General features: G+C 41.2%; 1 protein-coding gene across 14 annotated transcripts in view; it reads right to left on the bottom strand.

Annotated features, from left to right (window-relative positions):
- picalma (phosphatidylinositol binding clathrin assembly protein a) overlaps nt 1–26,835 on the bottom strand; it is an 88,877-nt gene extending 62,042 nt beyond the window's left edge. For 13 of the 14 annotated variants that reach the window (XM_042334528.1, XM_042334525.1, XM_042334527.1 and 10 more), the window contains exon 1: nt 26,627–26,810. In XM_042334528.1, the coding sequence (XP_042190462.1) occupies nt 26,627–26,759 (133 nt within the window). In that variant the 5' untranslated portion in view covers nt 26,760–26,810. The other variant, XM_042334524.1, reaches the window with a different exon arrangement.
- Between the last annotated feature and the right edge of the window lie 824 nt (nt 26,836–27,659).

Below are 27,659 nucleotides of genomic sequence, written 5' to 3'. Positions count from 1 at the left end.
CAGCAAGGATTAAAAAAAGTTTTAAAAAAATCAACTCAGCTGCAAGATACCCCTGCGCTGCCTCTGTAATCTGCGCCTAGAAACTGCAATACAAAATGAAAAGCTATCACTCCAGTTTCTATCACTCCTGCCTATTTCAGAAGATCCTAATCATTTTTGCTAGAATATCATGAAAAATCCTTTCAATAACAATAATGCATTTGATGCAGAGCTTTTCACATCAGGAAGGTAATATCAAAACTTTTCATGGGATTTACTGTAAAGTACTGTGACTGTATTTGTAGGAAAATGAAAAGCCATTTTACAAAACTGCATTGTTCCACAACAGCCATGAAAAGAATGGTCAAATTTATCATGGGGGGGAATTGTAGGGCGGGACAATAAGAAAAATGGGGGGGGTTTAAGAGAAGAGGGAAATCAAAATAGAGGATTTGACCTGCCGATGTAACGGTTCCACCTGGCACTGGGAAGCTTTCCTCACAAAATAAAAATATGAATTAGATTTCAAATTCAGAGCATTCCTACACTGAAATCTGTATACTTGAGTAGCCCAAAACCTTTTGACAAATGAAAGGTGATAGTGCATACATAGAGTTACATAGACTGATGTGGTGTGAACACAGGCCATTTGGCCCAACCATGCTGCCACAGGATACACAAAACAGGACAATAGTGCCAATTAAGTCACAATCATAACCTCAATAAATGCATCTAGCTTTTTTAAATACAAAACAAAAATAGAATATACATCATGGAAACAAACCACTTTTGTTGCAGTCAATGGAACGCTCCTGCATTACTCAGGAGCGAGGCAGCCAGAAACACTTCACTTCCTGCAGATTAAACTGCTGCTATGTTAAGATGCTTCAAGACAAATCGATAGGGGTAAAATTCCACAGGTTAGAGGCAAAGAATCTGAAAGCTCAGTCACTGATGGTAAGATGGAGAGGGCAGGGAACACACAGCAAATCCGAGTCAGCCAAGCAGAGGAGTGGGGGTGGAGAAAAGCATGCTCTGACACTACACTACACTACACATTACAATTTAGATCATTTTGTCTATTTAGGATCATTAGATTACAATGACTGAAACCATTAACTTCATTGCTATGTTTAAAGCATTTAATACCAAGTTCAAAGCAGTTAAACATTGCTTTGTTAACTGTTTTGTTAAGCAGTTAGTCACTATGTTTACCAACGTACCAATGAAGGTTCAAGTCACTCAAATGTTGGAACCAGTTGTGAAAATAGAACTACAATTGGCAACATTTGAATTACAGTATATAAAAATGAAAGAAAAACATTATGTGAGATAGTGGGGTTAGACATCTGAACAGTTTCATTTGTTTTTTCTGGTCTGAAATTGATTCATGGAGACTGAGCTATGAAATCCACTTCCTTTATTTTTCTCCCTTTTATTAATTCTAGTCAACACTTTTTAGGAGTCAGATCCTACCCTTTAATCTCGAGGATTATGTAGGCCCCAAATGAAAGCTGTATACACTTAAATAGCCTTAATGCATTCTCAATGTACTATGATGAAAGATTTTCTCATCCATGAGAGGTAAGCATAGTACGGCTTCAAGTTGGCTAAGTCTATGGCTATGATTTAAAGCAAAAATTGTAATCAATGTTTAGGACTTTTCATGGTTTTCAAAATATTTTAAAGTGATCCATTTTCATAGTTTTTTTTGGGGGGAAGGGAAGAAAGATGAAGAAAAAATTCTCTGAACACATCATAAGTATTTAGTACCCAATTACAAAATTATGTCACAGATCCTAGTTGATGAGATAGGAGGGGGAAATAAACGGTTTCATAATAAAAATAATAATAATCCTTGCATTTGATATGTTTGACATCAATGAGAAATCTCAAAGCTCTTCACAGGATATATTATAAAGTGGGTTGACTGTGTATTATGTGGGTGAAATGCAGTAGCACACATCAATGTCTCGCAAACTGCCATGGAGTGAGTGACCTATTTTGTTTTTTTATTTGGGGTATTGTTGGCCAGCACACCAGGAGAAACTCCCTTCTCTGTACCATCCACCTGAACAGGCAGATGAGACCTCGTGTTAACGTCTACACACCCCCAGCGCTGCAATGGAGTGTTAATTTAGACTATGTGATTCCCAGTCCCGACGTGGGGCTTGAACCGACAATTTTCTGACTCAGAGGTGCGAATGCTACCACTGCGCCAGGCTGACACACAAACCATGTGTATAAATCTGATTATATAAATCTTCCTGGGGAAAATATTGGCAGGTAAATAAAGTAGGGGAGGCCAGGAACTAATGCTGATGTCAGATGAAAGAATGAGAGGAAAGTCAGAGGGCAAATAAGATGATGCCAAGATAAAATGCAAAAAAATAAGCAGCAAAGACACCAGAATAGACACAGGGTCAAGTGGGTTCAACTCCTAAGTAAAGATAAAGGATCCAGGGCTTGTTAACATGACTGACTGCCAGTTCTTTCCACCAAAATGATTATCAATCCCTGGAGATAGATCAATGCAACAACACACTACAGCAGCCTCTCATACATATGTAGTTATTTATTGTGCAACCCAAAAAGTGAATTAAAAACATCAATTCTGATTGATAAATTCTGATAAATTGTAAAGAATTAAAGAGAGAGTTTGAAGCATGATGAAAGCAGACAGTAGTCTGCATTCAAATCATATCCACAACAAAATATACAGTCAATTCATTTAACATTATATTCTGTGGCATGCTATATTAAATGCAAGAATTATTATAACTGATCAACAGGTCTTAGTACAAATAGTGATCATTTTTTAAGTTAATTCAGGGAGATTTCAGCAGTAACTTCTAAATTATAAATTTTAAGAATTCTTAAGTGCATTAATAGGCAACCATTCATTCATCGAAGATTAGGTTTTTCTCATTTTAACTTGCATTTTTCCAAATTAAGATGTCTTTATCAATCTTTAGCCCAATGTTTTTGAATTAATAATAATAAAGCTTGCATTTAATATAGCGCTTTATCACATCAATGAGCCATCTCAAAGTGGTTCACAAATATACTGTAAAATGGATTGACTGTAGATTTTGTGGACCATATCCATCTCTGTCTGCTATTTGTGGTACCATAAACAAATACCATTGTTCAGAAATGCAGTGGCCCATAAACAGCCACAGAAAAAAAATTCCTAGCTAAAAAAAATCAAATAACTCACTGTAGTTTTAAATCTCCTGAAGGAGGAGAGAAAATCTAAGCAGCAACATCCATTAAATAGGATTCTCAACAAAACATAAATATAAGACTAGAAATCTGGCATAAACTCATATTTCCACACTAACTAATTTCACACAAACCCAGTCATGGCCCAGTTGCCCTAAAAAATTCCATGGTACACAGGTTATATTTTCACCAAAACAGAGGATAGAGATAAAGATTGGAGTCCTGTAGCTCAGTGATTAGAGCACTCGCTTTGCAAGCGAGAGACCTGAGTTCAATTCCAGGCAGGGCGAAACCTTGGGCAAGTTTCCTTACTCCACACGCCTAATAATAATCCCTCCAAAACTAAAACAATAATTAAATTGGTCATTTTCAATCTACGACTGTTTGTGGGACATTGCTGTGCGCAATTGGCTGCCGCGTTCGTCCACAAATATACAGTCAATTCACTTTACAGTGTGTTCTGTGAAGCGCTTTGGGACGTCCTCCCGACGTGAAAAGCGCTATATCAAATGCAAGGATTATTATTATTATTATTATTATTATTTGATAGAGATCTTTAAAATTATGAACGGTTTTGATAGTGAATAGGAAAAGAAATTCCACTGGCTGGTGAATCAGTAACTAAATGGCATCAATTAAAGAGAATTATTAAAGGAGTAAAGGGAAATTAAAGATTTTTTTTACAATGAGTTGTTGGACGTGGAACATCCTGGTAGGTGCAGTGATTGGAGTAGAATCCAAAATAACTTTGCAAGAGGAAACTAGATAATAAAAATGATAGATTAAAGGAGTAACTTGCTTGGCTTGAAAAAAGGCTGTTATAGGGTACTGAAATCGATAGCTTTCAAAGAACCAACACAGATACAATGGACCAAATGGTCTTTCTGTGACATAAACTTCTATGGTTTAGTCAAATGGATATGTATCCTGAATGGGAAACCAAGAAAAATAGGCATTTAGAGTTGTATTCACAGGATTAGAGAAGGTTAGGAAGGGATTTAACAAAAGTTATGAAAATGTTTAAGAGGACAGTGGAAGATTATTCCTACTAGCTGGTGAATCAGCAGCATAACTCAAAATGATTTAGAAACTTAAAAGTTTGAGATAAGAAAGGGTATTGGGATGTGAAGAATATTGTTGTGAGGGGTTATTGAAGCTCAGTAAATTAATTCCATTAAAAGAGAATTAGATAGACATCTTTAAAAAAATGAGAACATGGGGGGGGGGAAAGAGCAGGGAAACAGGATTGGAGCAGACAACCCCTGCTGGTAGTTAGCATAGCATAACCACAACAGGCTAAATAACCTCCTTTGGGATAACATTTCTATGATTCTATAAATTCTAATCCAGTACTTATTAAATGCACTGTTTGGTAAGAGGTGCACTATCAGTCTCTGGCTCCTATAACAGACATTAGGCTGCTAAACCTTACATATTTTAGAGATCACTTTTGAGTATACTCTGAGATATTAACACAGAAGCTTCAGATCTTGAGTCCTATTACTGCCTTATGACATTTTATACAGCCGTGTGCATGTTTACTGATCCCTGGAACTACAGTATCTGTAGAAGTCTAATGATTTTATTTTGCTCACTAAACAGCCAATCAGCGAGGGAACAAAATGAAGGGCAAGGAAGAGGAGGCCTTGTCTGGGAGAGAGTAGTTCCATCCTGAGGCAGAACAGCCTCCTCACAATACAGGACGTTGGCTTTCTGGGTACAATATTCACAATGCAAAGGTATCAAAAAGATCAGCCTTTGTACATGTCCTCAAGAATTTTTCAAACCAACTACTTTTTATACAGTATAAGCATTACATGGTTTAAAAATGGTGGAAATACACTTAAGACCACTGACTGGTTGTGCATATCCTGGCTTTATTTCAGCATTCACTCTTTTTTGAAAACTGTATTGTATGTTTGGATGTTTTCCTTTTCTTGGTGAATATAGTCCTACCCACATGACAATATGTCATTCAATTTTGGTGACCTAAGTGAGATATTGATATAAACAGACAAGCAGAGAGGGAGTCGTGGTTGAAAATTGCTGAAGCATTTATTTACATATATTTCACAATTAAGTACAATTGTTATACCATTTATTTATAAATATTTCATCTACTATAATGACAATTTCTGTACCATTTACTATATGTATCTGTATTTATTTTAGAAGTTATTTAATCACAGTTTCACACGCGACACTTGTTCTTTTCAGATACTTAGCTGCTTTGTCTATTTCTTTTAATGGCTCCGATTGAGCAATAAGTGTCTGCAGTCCTTTATGCTTTGGAACGTTTCTTTGGAATCACACGCCAAATACCATCTTCGTTTGACTCTTTTATTATTGTTTTCAGGTTCCTCAGCTTCTTGTTGGCTGTCCTCTTGACACTTCTTTACTGACCCAATGATATCTTCATCTGTCAGTGCTGCAGTGCACTGCTCATTTACCTCCATGTTAATAGCAAGATCTAACAAGCCAAGTGCTTCATACGGCACCTGATCTTCGGGAGTCTTCTTTGGCACGATCAGCTATGAAATCATCATCATGTGGGTCACAGAAAAAAAGCACATAAAGCAATTCGTCTCTTGTTTTACCAAAGTCAAGTTTTTTTTAAAAAAAATGTGCATCACCCCATTAGGTTTTCCGTAAACTCTTCCTTGACCTCAATGGCTGCCAACTATTTGAGCTAAAGCATTGTTTTTGAAGCATCGCAGGTTTTTTTGACTTTCCTATCATGAGAAGCTGTAACTTATCTGTTCCAGTCATGTTTACAGAGACCATAATTGAAACACAGTGTTTAAGTTGTTTATCTCCAGTACAGGGTTTTCCCTTAATTTAGTAAGTTGTGTCTGGGCTGTGCTTAAAAAAACAAGACTGCCTTGTCCGCCTTGTAAATACAGTTAGAATTCTAGTCTCGCAGAATGTCCACTCTTCAGTAAGACACGTTGGTAGACTTACCCTCACTGCTAATTTATTTCTCCTAAAGGCAGAGTCTTACCTTGGTGCAGTTCCACGGATACTATCCGCCTTCTAGTACCTCATCTAAGGGCCACTCTTTTTTCTACTGTTTAGATAATGAGTGCTGTCAAGCTATTTGACCAAGAGAGACATCGTATCTGTGCCCAATCCTCGTCTCATCCAACATCCACATGCATAAACCTTCCAACAGGAACCCAATATTTAAGCAATGCATGCATGTTCGACAGAGGAATTAGTTCAGGAAAGAAATGGAAAAGAAAGAAAACTGTGTTTGTATATCCCTACATCAAAAATGTACCATACACCTAAAATGTACAAATACCAGGACCAAATACTTTTAATGATCCATTGGGACCTCGGTTAAACCAACTTTTCAAAACCGGTAAAGATATAATTCTCAGATACACCAACCCCGTTGATGGAAACTATTCTAAACAATATTATACAGCATGGTTAACAAATGCTATCATCTATTCATACAGATTAATCTTCTGCAAAAGATATCCAAGTTTTGATATTTGATTGCAAAAACTGAGTTCTATTCATTTTCTCATTTTTTTTAGTACTGTACTTCATCATTTGTTGACTTTCCTTCCTAGCTCTTAGAATCAGCATACATTTTCTTGGGGTTCACAATACTATTTTTTTTAAAAATGTTTAGAAATATATTCACTTCACAAGAGGCAATCCCACACAATAGTCTGAGGAGGAGCTGTAGAAAGAGAAATAAGCAAATAATTGCTGATAATATTTTAAATACAGTGGAAGCCGGTTAAGCCAGACACATCGGGCTTGTTTGACAGACATCAGTGCATTGAGCGCACATTTCCTGCAGCTGAATGTCGGCAAGACGGAAGCCATACTCTTTTTCCCTCCCGTCAACTTCTTCTCTCCTATGGATCTGAACTCCTCAACCTCCCTGGGCTCTCCCTCAGACTCACCAAACCCGTGCGCAAATTGGGTGTCAGGTTTCAAGATCCTCTCACTAGTTTTCATATCCCTTCATGGCCTTGCACATCTCTATCTATCTGATCTACTTACCCCCCACTACACCACCCACTTCCTCTGCTCAGCTGGCTGCAGCCTCCTGTATGTCCCTCGTCCCCTCCACTTCATCATCAGTGTCCGTACCTTCTGCCACTAGACTCCAAAACTCTGGAACTCTCTCCCTCAATCCCTCCGTCTTGTCCCCTCCATACCTTCAAATCTCGCATCAAGACCTTCCTTTTGGATTGTGCTGATGGTCACCTACCCCCTTCCCTCTACTCCTGGCTCAGTGTCAGGCTCCGCCACTGTCAAGCACTCCAGGACGCTACCCCACTTGAAGGGCGTTATATAAATGCAAGCTGTTGTTCTTGTTGTATAAACCATGATATAACTGAACTATGAAGAACCAGAGTAAAGTTAAGTAAAGCTGAGAGTATTGAAGCCAGGTGCACTGATCCAACATGGCAGTTGCACAATAAAATAAAATGTTTTAAATTAGAAAAAGACCCTTGTGCCTAGGACAATCTTCAGAATTAAAGCTGCAACATCATTGTACTTTTTATGGAATAATTACAATCTTTGAGGGCCCAACTTTATAAGTGTATCATCCTTCTTAACTTGTACACAATCAGAGAAAACTTGCAACAGTTGGACTGAACTCAGCAACTTCCAACATAATTTAAAGCAAACCACCCTTCAGATGATAAAAGCAAGTTTCTTATTCTAAGGAGTGAAGTGTCCTGGTACCTAACCAATATTCCTCTGTCATCCAACTTTACAAAACAATGGATTGATATTGATCCAGATGTAAATCATTGCACTTCAAATTAATTGTTGTGTGAAGCACTGTGAAATATTGATGTTAAGAGTGACAAGGGGCTTCATAAGGTCCAAGGTTTCTGTTTTAAAAAGTTGAGAAAAATGTTCACATTTCCTAACAGTTTATGATTTGCAAAAATAGCATAACAGAAGTTTACATTCTTTTAGTTTTAAAATTCTTATGTTTTGGCCAGGAAAATTGGTAATGGACACTAAAAAAGAGATGATCAATATAAAACCTGATCCTGAGATGACATTTCCACTTGGTTAAATGTCATACTGATGAACTACTCGTGGCTATTTACTGTAATCTCTGCACCTGCACTCATAGATTTGAAGATAAATGAACTGATGGCTTTATTTAAAGACTCTTTATTTAATCTCGCTTTGGGTTTGGATCAGGTTCTGCTCTCTTCAACTAAAATGCTTAGCTCTGTCAAAATGGACAAAAGCAGCTCCACGGTGCGGAAGGAAATAGCTGCCAGTGTTACAAAGCTGAATAATTAGCATATTTACTCATTGACAAAATGACAGTTCAATGTCATTTTCTCTATAGGCACATTTTCCAGTGGAGATACTGCTGTCTGATCATTCATCTCATTTCTGTTTGTGGAACAATGTTCACAAAGATCAGCTGCCATGTAAAAAGTCACTACACCTCAATGTAACGTATGGGTTGACTAGCCCGCTTTTAGATCAGAAATCAAACAAAGTCAATGTGTCCTGTCACTGGCACTAGCATCTACAGCTGAGACTTTCCCTCATCAATTGGATGATTGTTGATCTGGCATCAGATACTAACCCACACAGAACCAACAAACCATGCCTTGAAATCAATTTGTGATACAGTCATTGAATGTAGCCAAAATTCAATCTCATTCAGTGCAGGTCAGCTAACCTTACCATAATCACTAGGAAGTTACAATAATCTCAAAGATCTATGCAGCTTTCTTTTATTAAAAGTTATATAAAACTATTTGTGCAATAATGTCGATTGTAGTATAGGTCAAACTGCCTCAACAAGTTATTTATTTTAAGTTCAAGGCAGAATCAAATAACAGCCCGTAATGCTTGCAATAAAAAACATACAACAATCATTCAAAAGGCAAAATACTGCAGGTGCTGGAAATCTGAAATAAAACCAATTCAACCAATTACAGTTTTGTGGCTCAATCCAGCTCCTTTTTACGATGGACGTACACCTCTATCGCCCACCAGGAAGGCCTGCAGGCCCTAGACTTCTTCCTGGAACAGCGGCCCAACCAGTCTCCAGCCACCACCACCTTCCTCCGCCTGGCTGAACTTGTTCTAACATTGAACAACTTTTCTCCACTCACTCCTTCCAAAGAAACTATGTATCTATGGGAACTCGCATGAGTCCTAGCTATGCCTGGCTTTTTGTAGGATATATTGAACAATTTTCCAGTCCTACTCAGGTCCCCCCGCCCCCCGACTTATTCTTCTGGTACATTGATGTGTTGGTGCTGCTTCCTGCTCTCGCCCTGAGCTGGAAAATTTTATAAATTTTGCTTCCAACTACACCCCTCCCTTACCTTCACATGGTCCATCTCTGACTTTTCCCTTCCTCGACTTCTCTATCTCCTTCTCGGGGCATAGACTATCCACGGATATTTACTACAAGCCCACAAACTCCCAGCACTACCCCGAATACACTTCTTCTCACCCCACTTCCTATAAGGATTCCATTCTCTTCTCCAAGTTCCTACTCCTACCACTGCACCTGCTCTGACAATACCACCTTTAACACCAGAGCTTCTGAAATGTCCCCCTTTTACCTCAGCTGAGGAATCCCCTCCACTGTGGTAGACTGGACCCTCGACTGTGCCTGTCCTATTTTCCACACTTCTGACCTCACCCCTACCCACCTTTAAAGGTATGGCATGTGATCCCACAGCAGTTTTCTTTTACAGTACAGTATTGAAAAATCTAATTCATGGGATAAAGCCCATAGTCCAGGGCACCACCAATGTTGGAAAGAATTGGAACACAATCAGGTAAAAGCAATGGTTAGAAGATAGCCTGCTCCTGGGTCAACCACCGTTATGACCCATATGAAATCCACCATCCTTACCTCTCTCTTTACCTACAAGCTCCACCTCCTCGGATGGAGACTGGTTGGGCCGCATCACCATCCATGGATACACATTCCACTTCACTGAGCCAGCCTAGAATCTTGGCACCTTGTTTAACCCTCAACTTTCCTTTCTATCCCACATTCGTGCCATGACCCACTCTGCCTTCCCCCACCTCTGCAATATCCCCTGACTCCACCACTGCCTCTCCCTTCAGGCCGCCGAAACCCTCATCAACGCATTTATCACATCTAGGCTGTCTATGCCAACTCCCTGCTTTCGGCCTTCCGAACTCTTCCGTCCCTCAAGAACTCTGCAGCTTGTGTCCTCTCCCGCACCAGGCTCAGTGACCCTATCACCTCCATCCTCCCCCGGCTCCACTCCCCATCCCCCAGAGGAGAGAGTTCAAATTCCTCATCCTCGCCTTCAAGGCCTCCACAGCCTTGCTCTTTCCTACCTCTTTGACCTGCTAACCCCATATCAACCTGTCCACTCCCTCTGCTCAGCAGGCTCTGGCCTGCTCCATGTCCCCTGCCGGCTCTCCCTACCATCATCGGGAATCGGTCCTTCAGCTTTTCTGCTCCACCCTTTGAAACTCCATCCCACAGGCCCTTTGCTTTGCTCCCTCCCTTGCCTCCTTCAATGCATGTCTCAAATCCCTTCCAACGTGAAAGTTGCAACACAAATGTAATTTGTTGTTGTTGGGTTGTTGTATACAGTCCAACAAACTATGATTTTGTAGAAATTCTTGAATCTACATTTTTCATTTTTCTTACAATCAAAAGACAACTTTGTGACCTGCTAACCCCATATCAACGTGTCCACTCCCTCCGCTCAGCAGGCTCCAGCCTGCTCCACATTCCCCACCCGGCATGCCCCACCATCGTGGTTGGGTCTTCAGCGTCTCTGCCACCACCATTTGGAACTCCATCGCACATTCCCTTCGCCTCACTCCCTCCCTTGCCTCCTTCAAAGCACATCAAGTCTCTCCTCTTCAACCATGCCTTCAGCCACCCTCCTACCCTCCCTGCCATCGCCCCCCGCTGCTCGGGTCCAAATCCAGCGCCTTGGGCCATCCTCCAGATTTGAAAGGCGCTATACAATGTAATTTGTTGTTGCTCCTGATAAGTCAGCAAAGCGGACTTTTTTTTAAATCACTACCTGGGTTAAGGGGCCCTTGCATTGGTAATTCTACTGTTTCAGTTACTCTATTCGGCTCATACCAGCTGTAACAATACTTCAAGGTTTTTTTAAACCTAATGAGTACAATTACTCAGGTACTGCATAACATTTTGAAGTGTTAAAAACTTAAAAAGCTTGCTCTTAACACTTTTCTTAATTTGTTCCCCATACCAGATGTTGCACCCTTCCTACCCATGGCTCGCTATATTGGACAGGCTTCAATTCAGTAAATGGCTCCCGAACTTGTTAATGCCAATACTTTTCATCACAAGATGTGCTCAGCAAAATAAACCACAGCCAAAAGGTTGGATACTCCATCACTGTGAGATATCCTAGTTAACAGTACCGCATTTAAATGCCAAAATGAGCAATGCAGTAAGCACATTTAAGTGCCTTTCAGCAAATGAAATATAATCTCACCCATCACAATTGGACTTTTTTTTAAAGTAATCATTTTTGGAGGATTTTCATTGTTGCCTTTCTTGAGTGATTATTGCCACCCTGAGCTCTACCCAGTAATTACTAGGCATGTTACCATCACAGATCTCCAAATTATATTTAGATTGCTTGCACTTCTACACATGCACTTCTTCACTTAATATCCAGCCTCATTGGGACCAGCTCCGTTGCAGATGCGAGTGGTGTGTATGGATCAGAACTCTCCACATTGTGCTGCCATTTCAAAATTGGTAAAATCTTATACCTAGTAACCTCGTATGCATGTGTACAACTAAAATGTTTTCAGTTCCAGCACTTCTGGAAGATGGTAAATGTTCTATTGAATTGGTAACATTGATTGGTACAAACTTAAAAGGGATGGAAAAAGTAAACCAACAATTCTTTGCACAAGAGGAAAGATGATGAGGCATGATCAATGGACAAGTTTAACCACCAACACTATTTTGGGAAGACTGTGCAGTTGGCATACCAGAAAGATGAGGTCAAATTAGTCAAAAGGCAATCTTATTTAAACCTCGTGATTTTGCATCAGACGTTAGAAAAGGGCTAAATATTTGTAATTAGGACCATAGAAACAGGGGTATTTATTCATATCTTTCTGAGACTAAACTAAATGAGACTACTTTTTTTAATATTTTGATGCAGAAATGCTTCTGTGGTTACATTTAATAAATATTTTGTCTAGGTTTCTGCAAATCTTTGAAAGTGATCTTGAAAAGTAATAACCTCGGAATAAGCTATGTACTGTATGTCAATTTCAAGTTTTTTTCCCCCAACAAGATAAGAATGTTAACTCTGGTAATATTGGTTTATTGCAAGACAGCAGTTGCATGATAAATGAATAACAATTCTTCCTTTTAGAACCTCATCTTTGAAAAAACACTGTCCTAACGTGAGTATAACAAAACAACATGTATTTATGTAGCGCCCTTCAGCTGATCTCAGAACACGCAACTACTGGCAGTGCAATACATTTTTCATATTGTTATACAGTCGGCTGCTCATCCGCTCAATGTTTCCAATGGCCACGCATCATCTGAAAGCCTAGGCAGTAAATTGGTAGAAAATCTGACTAGCAGTACCCTGTTCCTCTTCTCCAGCCCAGCGCTAAAAAGAACAAATAAACTACGCCAGCTTTGAATAATAATATTATAATAATCCTTGCATGTGTGGAGTGATGGAAACTTGCCCAAGGTTTCACCCTGCGAGGAATCGAACCCAGGTCTCTCACTTGTGAGGTGAATGCTCTAACCGCTGAGCTACAGGACTCCTCAGATCCTGAATAACCTACTCAGCAGTCTGAGGATTGAACCCAAAATTGTCTTTTGTCTGTAAAATGTATTTTCACACTGGAGAATACATGGTACAATAAACTTCTGATAACGTCATTCCAACGGAAAAGGGCTCAGCGACTAGTTATCTGGAGTGGCTATTAAGCCCAAAGGGGCACTGTGATTGATGCTCAGATTTATCACAAAGGCCTCTGATTTACAGGAGACCTCCCCTTTCCCCCATGCAACCTCCACTGTGCACCCGCATTAGACACAAGGATGGGGCGGGAAGCCTCTACGATGCAAGACGCCATCTTATAGGATGAGTTATCCAAAGTACTTACAAGAATTTCTAGAATGTGACTAGTTATGTGTTAATTAAGCAGTGACAAGTAAAGTGGAATCCATTATTAATATTTTCTAACAATAATCTTTGCATTTGACATAGCGCCCTATCAAGTCTTCGACAGAATAGACTGCAAAGTGAATTGACTGTACATTGTGTGGGCGAAAATATATATACGCATGGGAAGCTACCGGGATATCGACAGCATGGCTACTTAAGTGGTAGTGACAAATTAAGCCAAGGTCTTGTTATCAGTAAACTCTACTTACTAACCAAGTCATCCGGGATGTGAGTCTTGACAGGGCAGTACTGCATGTAAATCAGACGCAGAGTAATGTTCTAATCAGACCTATTTTGCAAAATGCAAATTTGAGTTTCACTTTCAATATGTCATGCAATTGACAATTCCTTTAACGAAACCCAAAGATATATAGAGAAGATCCTTATTATACAGAATCTACAGCACCCAAACAAGTTATTCAGCTCAACTAGTCGATGCCTACGTTAATACTCCGTATGAGCCTCCACCCAATTCCTTCTCCCTCCCTTGGAAGAGGAACTCTCACATTCTCTGCCTATCAGATAAAAAGTTCCATTTCGCAAAAAGGCAAAATCATTTCTTTACCTCCAAACTCTAAAGATTAATGAGGGCCAGTTCCACCTGGGTTCAGATTGACTCTATTTACGTAGCATTTCAGAACATTCAAAATTGCCAAATTCTTGATCTGAATGGAGAACAGCAAGAAAAGGGAAAACGCCCAGCCATATCCCTCTGCAGAGGAATATAATAATTAAAAATTGAAACAACTTGCCAGGAAAGGTGTTAGAGGCCAGGACACATTTGATGGGGAGGGGGAAGAACTGGGTGGGTGGGTGTTATGGAAGGATGAAACCAGGTCTTCTTCATCCAAACAATCTTGTGACCTTGTGCCAGAAAAATAAATTACAAAATAAAAACTATTCTTTTTGGATTCTACATTTAATATTTTATCAAGCTTCTATGAATCTGTATATATATTATGCGGGCATATTATGTGTAATGGTGCATGTACAGGCAAAGGTGCAACACCCAAACCGTAGTTTCCAGGAAGGCACATCAGAGTGAAAGTCAACAATGCGACCTTTGTGCTCTTTATACCAGTTGAGTCACTGAGTCATTAATAAATACCATTGTTAGAGGTTTGAAAAGAGGCTACCAAAGCATTTAGTGAGGGGGTGATGCGTGGGAGAGAGAACTCAGTAGAATAATCGATATGGATGGAATATCATTTTTTCCATCCTCCCAAATTATTTTTGGGGAAAGACAGAGAGAAGAAAAAAAAACTTATGCCAAGGATTTATTAGAACAAGGTGCACAGTTTGATCACTTGTAGAAAGTAAGCAATTTCTGCACATCTGGTCACTGAGGGGAAGGGGAGCTGCAATTGTGAATGGTTGGTAATAAAGAGATGATAAAAAGATGCTCAGATTGAAAGACATGGTTAACAGCAAAATCTAGAGCACAAAGGGAAGCAGTTAGCTCTCAACAAATTTCTACCCCTATTTCAAATTAAAGGCCAAAAATACAAGGTTGGAAGCAAGAGAAAAGCAAGTTCTGTTATGTTATTTCAACATATCTACAAAAACTGATCTTTTGACATCTGATTCCTCATACGACACATACGATCACTTTTTAAAATTTTAACCTGAAACAAAGGACACTATATTATACACCATTTTATTCAATACAATTTCTTCTGTGATCTGATACATCATAGAATTACCTCAGAACCATGTTATAAATATTCTTAGATAATTGGCATATTTTACATAATAAAGCAAAAAGTATCATCAACATCAATCCATAGTTTGTTTTAGAAGAAAGTCCAAAGGAGACACAGAACAAGTTTAAAGATACATGAAAGCTATTAGGAGCTTTTACTTTTCAGAACATCTCAGGAATAGAAAAAGGAAACAATAAATTGGGGGGGGAAATGAAATACTCTTCAGATAATTCTGTTCCAAGACAAAAATGTACAAGGTCCAAAAGCACATTATGATCTTCATTTAGCAATAAAAGGTGTAACATTTTTCTTCTTAACCCAAAGGTCACCAGCTAAAAAAACATTTTTGATACCTTTAGCTAGGGACAGCAATGACAATGCATGACAAATTAGACAGTCAAAACTATTTAATTGCCATCTGAAATTCCATCAGATTAGCCATAAAAGCTCAGACAGCACACCACTGTATTAAAGTTCATTATTTCCTTGCAGCTTTTGGACTGTGAATTTAGATAAACATTTTTCACACATTGTTTAATGCAACTATTATAATATCAAATTCATGACAATAAACATACACTTGAAATGGACAGTTGAACATTTATTGTAACTGAAACATCCAGAACTCTGCAGCCCGTGGCCTCTCCTGCACCAGGCTCCGAAACCCTATCATCCCCATCCTCGCCCGACTCCACTGGCTTCCCATCACACTGAGGGTACAGTTCAAGATCGTGGTCCTCACCTTCAAAGCTCTCAATGGCCTTGCTCCCCCCTACCTCTGTGACCTCCTAACCCCCTACCATCCTGCCCGCTCCCACCATTCAGAGGGCTCCGACCTGCTTCATGTCCCCCGCCTTGCCAGCCCCACCATTGGTGGGCGAGACTTCAGCCACTCTGCCCCCACCCTCTAGAACTCCCTCCCGCAGTCCCTCCGCCTTGCCCCTCCCTTGCCTCTTTCAAGACTCGTCTCAAGCCCCTCCTCCTCGACCGTGCCTTCGATCACCCTCCTTGCCCCCACCACCCTCCCCAGCTTGGGTCCAAAACACTGATTGTCCAGCGCCTTGGGCGGTCCCCCTGACGTGAAGGGCTCTATAAAAAATTAATTTTGTTGTTTTAGTGAGGCCTAAAATGTTTCTGCTGAAAGAACAGTGTTGCTGTAAATGTATTGGTTAACAGCCATTTGCAAAGAAATTCCACCTGTGTAATCTTGTAATCTTATTCATATACCATATATATCTAGATGTAATCTTATTCATATACCATTTCAGAGCATCAAAAAATTGGCGAATTCTTAAACAAAGAACTTCATTTTGAAACCAGTTTTCTGTAGGTTTTATTGAATGAAAGACAGAAAACAGACTTCAAAGTGAAGACTGATTTTAACAATATGCCAAATTCTGGATACTCTGAAATGCTAAGTGAATAGAGTAAATCTAGACTCAGATGGAATTTCAACCCTATTAGTGCCCTTTACAAATTAATAGAACCAATATGTTGAATGAAATTTTGGATATCATCTTTTAGAAAGTGTCAAAAGGGAAGTTCATTGATATTCATCATTTACCTGCTCTCTTTTTATGTCTCATTTTAATGTATAAATAAAAATCAAAAATTGAGCTATTACAATATTTTCTTAATATCCCATCTCAAGACTATCCTCTTCGACTGTGCCTTTGATCATCCTCCCTTCCCCCACTGTCCACCCTCCCCAATCCTGATCCCCAGCTCGGGTCTGAAACACGGATTGACCAGCACCTTGGTATGTCCTCCCAACGTGAAAGGCGCTATACAGATGTAATTTTGTTGTTTGTTGCTGAAACCAATTTTAATTGACTAGCCCATGTAAGTTTAAGTGTGGTAATAGTAGATAGTATTACAAATTGGAAAATAAATACCAGTTAAATAGATTTTTCTTTTAAAAATCCAATTTCGGAACATGATCCTTAAAATTATGGTTCAGACTTACTACAGACATCACTGATGAAACTCTTGTGCCATCTTCTATTCAGCTCCTATAAATATTTGGCATAGGAGTATGTGGAATATGCAGCAATTTGAGGCTTTACACAAGTAATCAAACTACCAAATGCATCTAAAACTCATTGGCATAATTTTAAAGTGTTCTCTCCTTCTATAAAATAATTTTGATGGATGAGAAAGATAATATTTCATTATTCTAAATTTATAATATGGGCAAATATCTAATACAAAATCTGAAAAATGACAGGCTATAGATTATATATTGTACCTGGTTTTCCAACAAATGAGACAGAGACACCAATGCAAGACCAAAGACCACCTTTAGAAAACTTTTGAATAAATAATACAGTTCACATAAATTAAAAATCCATTTCAAACCTCCAAATCAATCAAAACTCAACTTAAACTGATGAAGATCAAGGAAGCAGACAGACTCAACATCAGACTCCCAAACATTTCATGTGTATCCCAAACATATTCCATGTATATCGGTCTTATGTCTGCTCCCACCTACCAGCGGCAGCTGACTCATCCACCATGCTTTAATTCATAGAATCATAGAATTATACAGCACAGAAGGAGGTCATTCGGCCCATCATGTCTGTGCCGGCTCTTTGAAAGGAGCTATCCAATTCAATCCCACTCACCCGCGCTCTCCCCATAGCCCTGCAAACTTGTCCTCCCCAACTAATTATCGCCTCTTAAAAGTTGTTATCGAATTTATCGAATCAGCTTCCACTACCCTTTCAGGCAATGCATTCCAGATCCGAACAACTCGCTGTGTGAAAATAATTCTCCTCACCTCCCCTCTGTTTTAACAATTATTTTTAATTCAGTGTAATCAGGTTAAAGACCCGCCCACCTTGTTCACCCTATCGAATACCCTCATAATTTGGAAAACTACTATTAAGACTCCTCTTAATCTTCTCTGCTCCAAGGAGAATAATCTTAGCTTCTCCAGCCTCTCCTGATACCTGAAGTCCCTCATTCCTGGTAAATCTCCTTTGCACACTCTCCAATGCCTTGACATCCTTCCTAAAGTGTGGTGCCTAGAACTGAACACAGTACTCAGCTGAGGCCTAACCAGTGTTTTACACAGGTTTATAATAACTTCCTGACTTTTGTATTCTATGCCCCTATTTATAAAGCCCAATATCCCATATGCTTTTTTTAACGGCTTTATCTACCTGTCCTGCCACCTTCAAAGATTTACTTATATGACCCCCAGGTCTCTCTGTTCCTTCACCCCCTTTAATATTCCACCATCAGCTTATATTGCCTCTCCTCATTCTTCCTCCCAAAATGCATCACTTTACATTTCTCCACATTAAACTTCATCTGCCACACGTCTGCCCATTTTACCAGTCCATTTGCAGTGCTACTATCCTCATCACTGTTTACTACTTTTCCTAGCTCAATAGGAATTTTGCCCACAAATTTACTTTCACCCACAAATATATAATCAATTCACTTTACAGTCTATTCTGTGAAGCGCTTTTAGACATCTAGAAGACGTGAAAAGCGCTATATCAAATGCAAGGATTATTATTATAGCATCATCTGCAAACTTGAAAATTGTACTCCCTATATCCAAGTCCAGGTCATTTATATTGATCAAAAACAGCAGTGGGCCAAATAATGACCCCAGGGGGACACCACTGCACTTCCCTCCAGTCAGAAAAACAATTGTTTACCACCACCACTCTGCTTTCTGTCTCCCAGCCAGTTCTGGATCCATGCTGTCACTGTCCCTTTAATACCGTGGGCTTCTATTTTGCTTACAAGTCTCTTATGTAGCACTTTATCAAACGCCTTTTGAAAGTCAATATAAACTATATCTACTGCATTACCTCCATCCACCCTCTCCGTTATTTCATCAAAAAACTCTTATCAGGTTTGTTAAGACATGATTTACCTTTAACAAATCCGTGCTGGCTGTCCTTTATTAACCTATATTTTTCAAAGTGAAAATTTATTTTGTTCCAGATTATAGTCTCTAGAAGTTTCCCCACTCCTGATTTTAGGCTGACTGGCCTGTAGTTCCCAGATTTATCCTTCTGCTCCTTTTTGTACAGGGCAGTAACATTTGCAACCCTCCAGTTCTCTGGGATCACCCCGGTGTCCAAGGTGAAATGAAAGATTGTAGCCAGAGCCTCCACTATTTCCACCCTTACTTCCCTCAGTAACCTAGGATGCATCCTGTCCGGATCGCGTGACTTATCTACCTTGAGCACACACAATCTTTTTAGTACCACCTCTCAGTTTATTCTCATCTTATCCAATTTCTCTACCCTCTCCTCCAATACTGTGGCAGTGGCTGCATTCTCTTCTTTCATGAAGACAGATGCAAAGTACTCATTCTGTACGTCTGCCTCCACAAAAGGATTTCCTCTTTGGTCCCTAATTGGAGCCACCCTACCGTTGACTAAACTTTTATTGTTCCCGCTCCCCTAAAGTAAACCCCTTGGAATAGACTAAAGAACCTTCAAACTAAATGCATTGAAAAATAATAATAAAAATAATAATAATCCTTGCATTTGACATAGCACCTTATCACATCTTCGAGACATTTCAAAGCGCTTCATATGGGAATGGTTTGAGGCACAGTGACTATTTCTATATCCCTAGTTTAAATGGATTTCAGCAGTACTACCGATGATAGTAAATGTGGTTAATCAGACCCTGACACAACAGACCAACTCTAATGAAAAGTACTGTACATCAATAATGAAATGATCATAATCCTACACAGATAGATGTTGTAGTCTTGTTCACAACTTTCACATTCTGACGAAAGGTCGTGGACCTGAAACATTGACACACTTTCATCTCTCTATAGATGCTGCCTGATCTGCTGAGTATTCCCAGCGACTTTTGCTTTTGTTTCAGATTTCCAGCATCTGCAGTATTTTGCATTTTGTTTATAATAAAACGACAATGTCTGTCTGCGCTTCAATAAGGATCTCATTAACTGATTGGGGTAGAGACATGATTTATACCTCAACGGAAAGGTCTTGCATCTAGGAGTGACAGGGGTATATTTGTTTTCAGATATCTCTTATCATTCGTGCATTATTTTCAGTTTTACGCTGCAGTTACATCTGGTGGACGGCAAGTCAAAGTGGCGCTGTGGCCTCGTGCGTCACAGAGCACGTACGTATGTATCCACGCACTGGATGGCCGTGCCAGCTGATCATGGAGCATTGGCATCCTGCGTCACAGAGCATGTACGTAGCCAAGTGGTGGGAACAAAATAAAGAACACAGACGAAGCTAAGCCGCGCAACAACAACAAAATTAAATTCTTAAAGGGCCGAGTGCTCCAAATGAGTTCTCCCAAAAGGAGTCCTCCCAGATGAGTATAAAGATGAAATGTCTGTCTGTGTGTCAATCTACATTCTATATTGGATCCTTTGGTTGCAAGCGTAGCTGCGACGGGTACAGCTAGTTGTAAATAAAACAACCATCGGTCATTCCTCAAAGACACTGAGAATGCAGGGATTCCAAGGAGAACATTCCCATAATCAAAATCAGGCTCCTACTTTGACAATCCCAGGGAAAAGATGGAAGAGCACTGAGTTGATGTTGCATCCCTACAGGGCACTTATAAATTGGTTATACATCCAAATGCATTAAATGAAAGTTGTTTAGATGTTGCATTTCTATCTTATGATGAACAATAATCTCCCAGATAAATTGATCATTCACTTCATGTTGTTTGTGGGCTTTATAATACAAACAGCTGCCGTGTTTGCCTACAAAAACAGTTACAAGAGGTAATAATCACCTCTGATGTGACCAAGTGTTATAAAAAAATGCAAGTTCTTTCTTTCTTGAACAACCCCATGAATTAGGAAAATAACTTAATACAACAGATGGGTATGCTCAACCCATTTTACACTGAAACGTTGAGATGAATAAATTTGGTATGTGTTACATTAATTTAGATCCTCCTCCAATACATCAGGGGCTAATGTTGGAGTACTGAGGACCTGCCTGGCTCAGGAACTGGCCCATCACTGAATATGTCACCTTGGAGCCAGTTCAACTCCAACTCCCACATAAGGAGGTCGTTCAACATCCGACAAGCTCGGATTTAAGCCCTCACTAGGTGGATTGTAGGTACCTGGAACTCCCTGCAAGCTTCCCAATGGGTAACTCAGCTGGGCATGAAATGTGTGAGAGCATTGACACCATCTTCCTGTCCACAGCTTGGATACATATCCCTTCCCATTGAGCGATGCTTCCACCAATTGGAGGTGCGGAGTTCAAGCAGCAACTGGCTGCCTCTCTACAGGCCAATCAAGATGGATTCCAGGCGCTGGATTTACAAACGCATGTTCATGAACTCAGACTCCAGGTCAGGCCTTCCAACAGCTATCACCCCAAGTCTCAGAGTTTCCTCATCGGCTATCTGGCAAACATCTGCCTTCAGCGTAGTGGGAGGTCCTTTACAGCCCAGCTTGTGACGTGGTAGCCACCTTCATGTTCTCAAGCTACAAGTTCAATGCCGCATACTAGGTTTACTCAGCACCAGCTGTTTAATCCAGATCCTCACGCGAGGAGACTTGGCAAATAGATGTGCCACCGGTGAAGCCGATTAAGCCTCCAGAGTGCTTAGCAACAGGTCAGTGTAGGCTGGAGACCTCCTTCCCTATAGCTGCTTCCCGTGTTTACCATAAATCCAACTCTCTGTTTGATCCTGGACTTTGCAAATGGGTTGGAGGAAGCCTCTCGGCTGCATCCCCAGGAGCTCCAGAGCACTGTTGATCACAGCACAGCCAGCCTCATCGGCAAGACTTGGAAAGGCAGACCAGTCACTGGGGGCAGGGAATCCTCCTAGTCAGCTCCTGTTAACCCTGCGAGCCAAAGCCCTAACGGGTAGGGTAGTCCTAACTGGAAAGCTTGCCAGACTGTGCTATCAATGGCAAGCTACTCGGTTTTAGCAGGTTAAACTCCAGCAGCATCCCAACACGCACTCTGGGCTTCCCAAGCCTTGGCTGCTGCCAAACTGCACCTAATACTTTCTGGAATTAGGTAAACAGGATGTGTCCCTCCAGGTAAAGAGTGAGCACTAATTCCAAGAATCTAGCGCTGGAATTTCCATGTGAGATGAGATGCATGGAATTCTCAGTTTGGTTTGGGTTTCGCATGTGTCAGACACCTAAACAGACCAAAAAAAAAGGGGCTAATTTCATGGCCAGTATCTCAGTCCTGTAAGTTCAACCAAATATAGGGGACCTTTGATCAGCCTGCCAAGCTGGCAACAAAATAGTCTGCTAACCTTTATTCCTTATCCTGATATACTCTGTATAGCATTCTTCTGATCATTCCAAATCTGTGAGAATGATTCCAATACAAGAGCACATCCAACTACTAAGTCACAACGGTACAGTATTTTCTGGCGAGCTGCCACCTACACACATCTTTTGCAACAATGTACAGAATATTAAAACATCTTCCCACTTGGAAGAGCCCTTTATATAACTCTCCTTGATCGAAAAACAATGACCTTGTATGGCCAATTGCTATGGACTCATTCTAAAAAAAACTGCAAATCCCTCCTTTGCTGGTACAAGCAACTACCTAGGCATCAAGCCACACACATTTTTACCCTGGTATCCAAACAGAAGCACATATATAGCACAATAGCTCTGGAAGCTACGCTAAATGAATGACAGAACAGAAATGGTAACACAGGACTCAAATCCAAAATGTCAAATTTGCCAGTGGAAGAATTGCACCCACTTCATATTCTTACAATGGTAACAACTCACTTGGTAGCACAGAACATTCAGGTTCATCATGCCTCACTACTGAATGGTTGGGCAAGAGTAATATTTGTGATCCTTAGCACAGCAAGAGTTACTGTGACATTGTATGGCAGCACTGTGAAGAAGCCAAGCATTTCCCAAGCAGGAAGATGGCAGAGACTACTCAGCCATGACTACTCACATTCACCACATGAATATCAGTTTCACAGTAGTTTAGCAGAGACCTGAAGCAGACGTTTTCCCTCCAACCAAGTGTGACTCCTTAAAAACAAACACTTGCCTTGAATACTGGGTTAAGTAACTGTAGACACCAACTGAATAGCTGAATTGTTCCGAAGCTTCATTACCCACTATCAAGTGGCAATTCACTATTACCTACAGACCTTTTTCTCCCCTCTGCTAATCAACAGTCATTACCAGATAAACATGGGAATTATTTTCCACCATCAATCCTTCAATGTGAATACACACCATCACTCATCAATTTCAAGAAGCATCCTATAACAGTTACCTCCATTTGTAACATGCATCTACTAAGAATAGTAGCCTCTGGCAACAAAAGCACCTCAGGAAGTTCCTTGAATAGATTCTAAACAAAACATCCTGGAATGATTCTGAGTTTGTAATTGATGTGCATAATCTCATTTTGGGGATCAGACAACAGCTATAAACTGTTAAAGCTTTGCTCTTGCAACACAAGAACTCTGTACCTTCTCAATGAGAAAATGGGTTAGAAATTACTCCAGAGTATTCATTACTGTATTCCACAAAATATCCCTCCTCCATCAGTCACCGATTAACTATTGAGCAAAAGTCACGTCAATTTTGACATCTACTTAAGACGACAATAAACAAAAGATAAGTGAATCGAAAGTTACACAACCTAATTTCAGAGATGCAAATCGATCAACCTTTGCCTCTCAAAATTCAACACTTTAAGATTATGAACCTAAGTTATGGTTAGAGCAGATAAATTAAAAATGGAATATCCTCATTTGTTAACATGTTTTTTCATCTTGTGCATGATTTCAAGTTGTATATATAATAATCCTTGCATTTGTTATAGCGCTTTTCACATCTTCTAGATGTCTCAAAGCGCTTCATCGAATATACTGTAAAGTGAATTGACTATATATTTGTGGGCGAAACGCAGCAGCCAATTGCGCACAGACGTGTCCCACAAACAGTCGTGGATTGAAAATGACCAATTTTATTATTGTTTTTTTTTCTCGAGGGATTATTATCAGGCATGTGGAGTAAGGAAATTTGCCCACGGTTTTGCCCTGCTGCGAATCGAACCCAAGTCTCCCACTTGCGAGGCGAGTGCTCTAACCACTGAGCTACAGGACTTACAACATATATATGTTCTGAACACAAAATGTAACAGGAACCAACTACAAATTTTACTGAACATGTGGCATTCAAATACAAATCCTTCTAAAATACTTGCACTGCACACCAATGCAAAACCACTGTACTCACTTAACGGTCATTAAGTGTGCACATACACACACACACACAAACTTTTCAAGACTGCCAATGTGCTCTCAAAACAGCTACAAGCAGCTGAGGTACAACTCTGAGAAAAATAGCCGTATCTTCCACTCTGCACCTCCTCTTGGGTTGCCAATATCCCTGACATCTGCTGCCTAGGATACTGCAAGCAAATAAAAACAGAATATAATAATTAACAATAAATAATAATCCTTGCATTTGATATAGCGTGTTATAATGTCATCGAGACATCTCAAATCTCTTCACTAGATATTCTGTTAAGTGGATTGACTGTGTATTTTGTGGGTGAACACACCTGCCAGTTTCCACACAGCAATATCCCACAAACAGCCATAGAGTGAGTGACCAATTTTATTTGGGGAGTTGTTGGCCAGGCCAGAAACTCCCTTCTCTTTTCAAACAGTGCCATGGGATCTTTAACATCCACGTGAATAGACAGGCGGGACCTCGGTTTAACATTTCATCCGAAGGACAGTATCTCTAACAATGTAACAAACCCCAACACCGCATTGGAGTGTCAGCTAGACTATGCAGTTCCAAGTCACGACGTGGGACTGATCACTCCTTGACACATTACAATGTTCAATTATTGGATTTTGATGTTACTATAACAATCCTTGAGTTTACATTGTTCTTGAATTGATTACAAATAAGTTTGTTTTGCTAATAACAACATAAAACAATCAGTGTCCAATTCTGAATAACAACAGCTACAAAAAGGCAAATACTGGTACAAATGTTTCATTTGAGGATTTTTTTTAAAATTACATATGCAATTTAAAAATAAAGTGGGTCCAATGTTTGCACAGCCAGTATCCACCTATAAAGCAGTCTGGTCATACCAACACATTTATATTACAGGACACTAATACGAAGGAGGTCAGACAGAGAGAGTGAGAAAGAGAAACCAATGGCAATGCTGTTTGTTGGATTTATCTGTGGGTCAGTCAGTGGAGACATGTCCAGTGATTAACATTTTATTATGGTTTATTGCAACAGCTCCTGGGCAAAATAGTGAACAAGTTAAATTTGACAAACCTACGACCTATAATTTTGTGTCCTTTACAGAGCATCTCAGATGTTGTACAAAAAATGGATGTTTTTTTTAAAATAGGCTGTTACCAGCCAACAGGACCAGAGATTCAATTCTGCTTCAATACTGTACTCGCTTCCAACAGCACCGCTGAGGTGAAAAATGGAACAATAAATTCAGATCAAAAAAAAAACCTTAACCCGGTGCAACATTTTAGCAGATCATTCAAGGCAGCGCCGGCGGCAGCCGAGCAGACGTCTCAGTAAACACGAAGGGAGTATGAAATCTGGGGCATTCCGCAATGCCCTTCAAGCCGTGAGAAACTAGTTTCCAGGCACATTCGTAGTTAAAAAAAAGACTCTTGGGATCTTTTGGTGATTTGCTCCTCTTAATAATAATAATAATAATAATCCTTGCATTTGATATAGCGCTTTTCACGTCAGGAGGACGACCCAAAGCGCTTCACAGAACACACTGTAAAGTGAATTGACTGTATATTTGTGGGCGAACGCGGCAGCCAATTCTGTGAACAAGAGCCTACTGCCTGCCTCAGTCAGTCAGTCAAGTCAAGTCAAGTCAGTCAAAGAAAGAGAAGCTGAAAGAATAGCTGCTCAGTCAGTCAGTCAGTCAGTCAGTCCGCACAAACCAGTGGAAAATGCTGGTATTCGCTGCAACTGTGCTGACCAGGTGGGACCTGTCCATTCCCTCCCCTCAATGGCAGCTCTCAGACATGTCGCCACAATTACCACATCACATCAGAGACCACAAAGAATCGCCCGCGAGTGCCGGGTCCTGTCCTGTCCCCCACACCCCCCCACCCCACACCCCCCACCCCACCCCACCCCCAGCACACAACCAACTCGCTCCCCGTCACAGACTGAAGCCGCGACACCTTTTCTTTTGATGCACACCAACACCATAAAGGCTCTTCTGGAACAAGAAGGAGGAGGAGGAGAAGAAGAAGCATCGAAAACAATAACAGCAGCAAAACAAACAATAGGATTATGTGCATCGATGCAGTGAGAGAGAGAGAGAGAGAGAGGCGAGTGGGGGGCAGCTCGAGCAGAGAGGGCCAAGGGCGGTATCTGGGGCCTGGTACAGGGGGTCAGACACACACACACACACACACACACCCCCCACCGCCCGCCCTGACAGCACTGCACCCACACCAGGGCAGGAGAGGGGGGGAGGGAAGGCAGAGGGGCCGAGAGGCGCTTACAGTCCAGGTGCTTCTTCTTGGGGCCCATGATCTCGTGTGTTGTGGCTTTGCAGACGGTTTTGGAGACGGCCGAACCGGTGACACTGTGCTGAGCGGCCGCGATCCGGTCCGTGAGGCTCTGCCCCGACATCATCTTTCACTCCCTCTCCCTCCCTCACCCCTTCTCTCTCTCTCTCTCCCCCTCCCCTTCTCTCCCTCCCTCACCCCTCCGGCTCCACACGGTCACTCTCTCACTCTCTCTCTCTCACTCTCTCACACACCCCAACCGAGACACAGACCCAAACAGGTCGGCGCTTTGCAAACTCCTCCCCGAGCAGAGAGAGAGCTGCGCGGAACAGTCAGTGCGATCCACACCCACTGCCCCTCACTGCCCCTCACACTCACTGCCCCTCACTGCCCCTCACACCCACTGCCCCTCACTGCCCCTCACACCCACTGCCCCTCACTGCCCCTCACACTCACTGCCCCTCACACCCACTGCCCCTCACTGCCCCTCACAGCCCCTCACACCCACTGCCCCTCACACCCACTGCCCCTCACACTCACACCCACTGCCCCTCACAGCCCCTCACACCCACTGCCCCTCACACTCACTGCCCCTCACACTCACACCCACTGCCCCTCACACCCACCAGGCGAGGCCCCGCCCGCTCACTGACACCAACCCCCCCTCTGCTGCTCTGCTCTCCCCCCGCCTGCTCGCTCGCCCTTTAAATCCCCCCTCTCTCTCTCTCTCTCTGTGTCGGGAAGAGACAGGAGGAGTTGCAGGAAAATGGCGGGTTTGGAGCGAGCTCCTGCCCCACTGGGTCCCTATCATGTGATCATCCACCAACCTCGTACCAGTCCACAGCCCATCAGCCAACCCCACACTCTGCAAGTGTGTCTGAGACTGTAACTGACCCTGACACTGCCTGTGTAACTGACCCTGGCACTGCCTGTGTAACTGAGCCTGGCACTGCCTGTGTAACTGACCCTGGCACTGCCTGTGTAACTGACCCTGGCACTGCCTGTGTAACTGACCCTGACACTGCCT

This window comes from Callorhinchus milii, unplaced genomic scaffold (assembly GCF_018977255.1).
Source record: "Callorhinchus milii isolate IMCB2004 unplaced genomic scaffold, IMCB_Cmil_1.0 Scaffold4, whole genome shotgun sequence".
Classification (NCBI taxonomy): domain Eukaryota; kingdom Metazoa; phylum Chordata; class Chondrichthyes; order Chimaeriformes; family Callorhinchidae; genus Callorhinchus; species Callorhinchus milii.
Note: the sequence above shows the minus strand (reverse complement) of the source record. Positions and strands in the feature narration are given on the sequence as shown.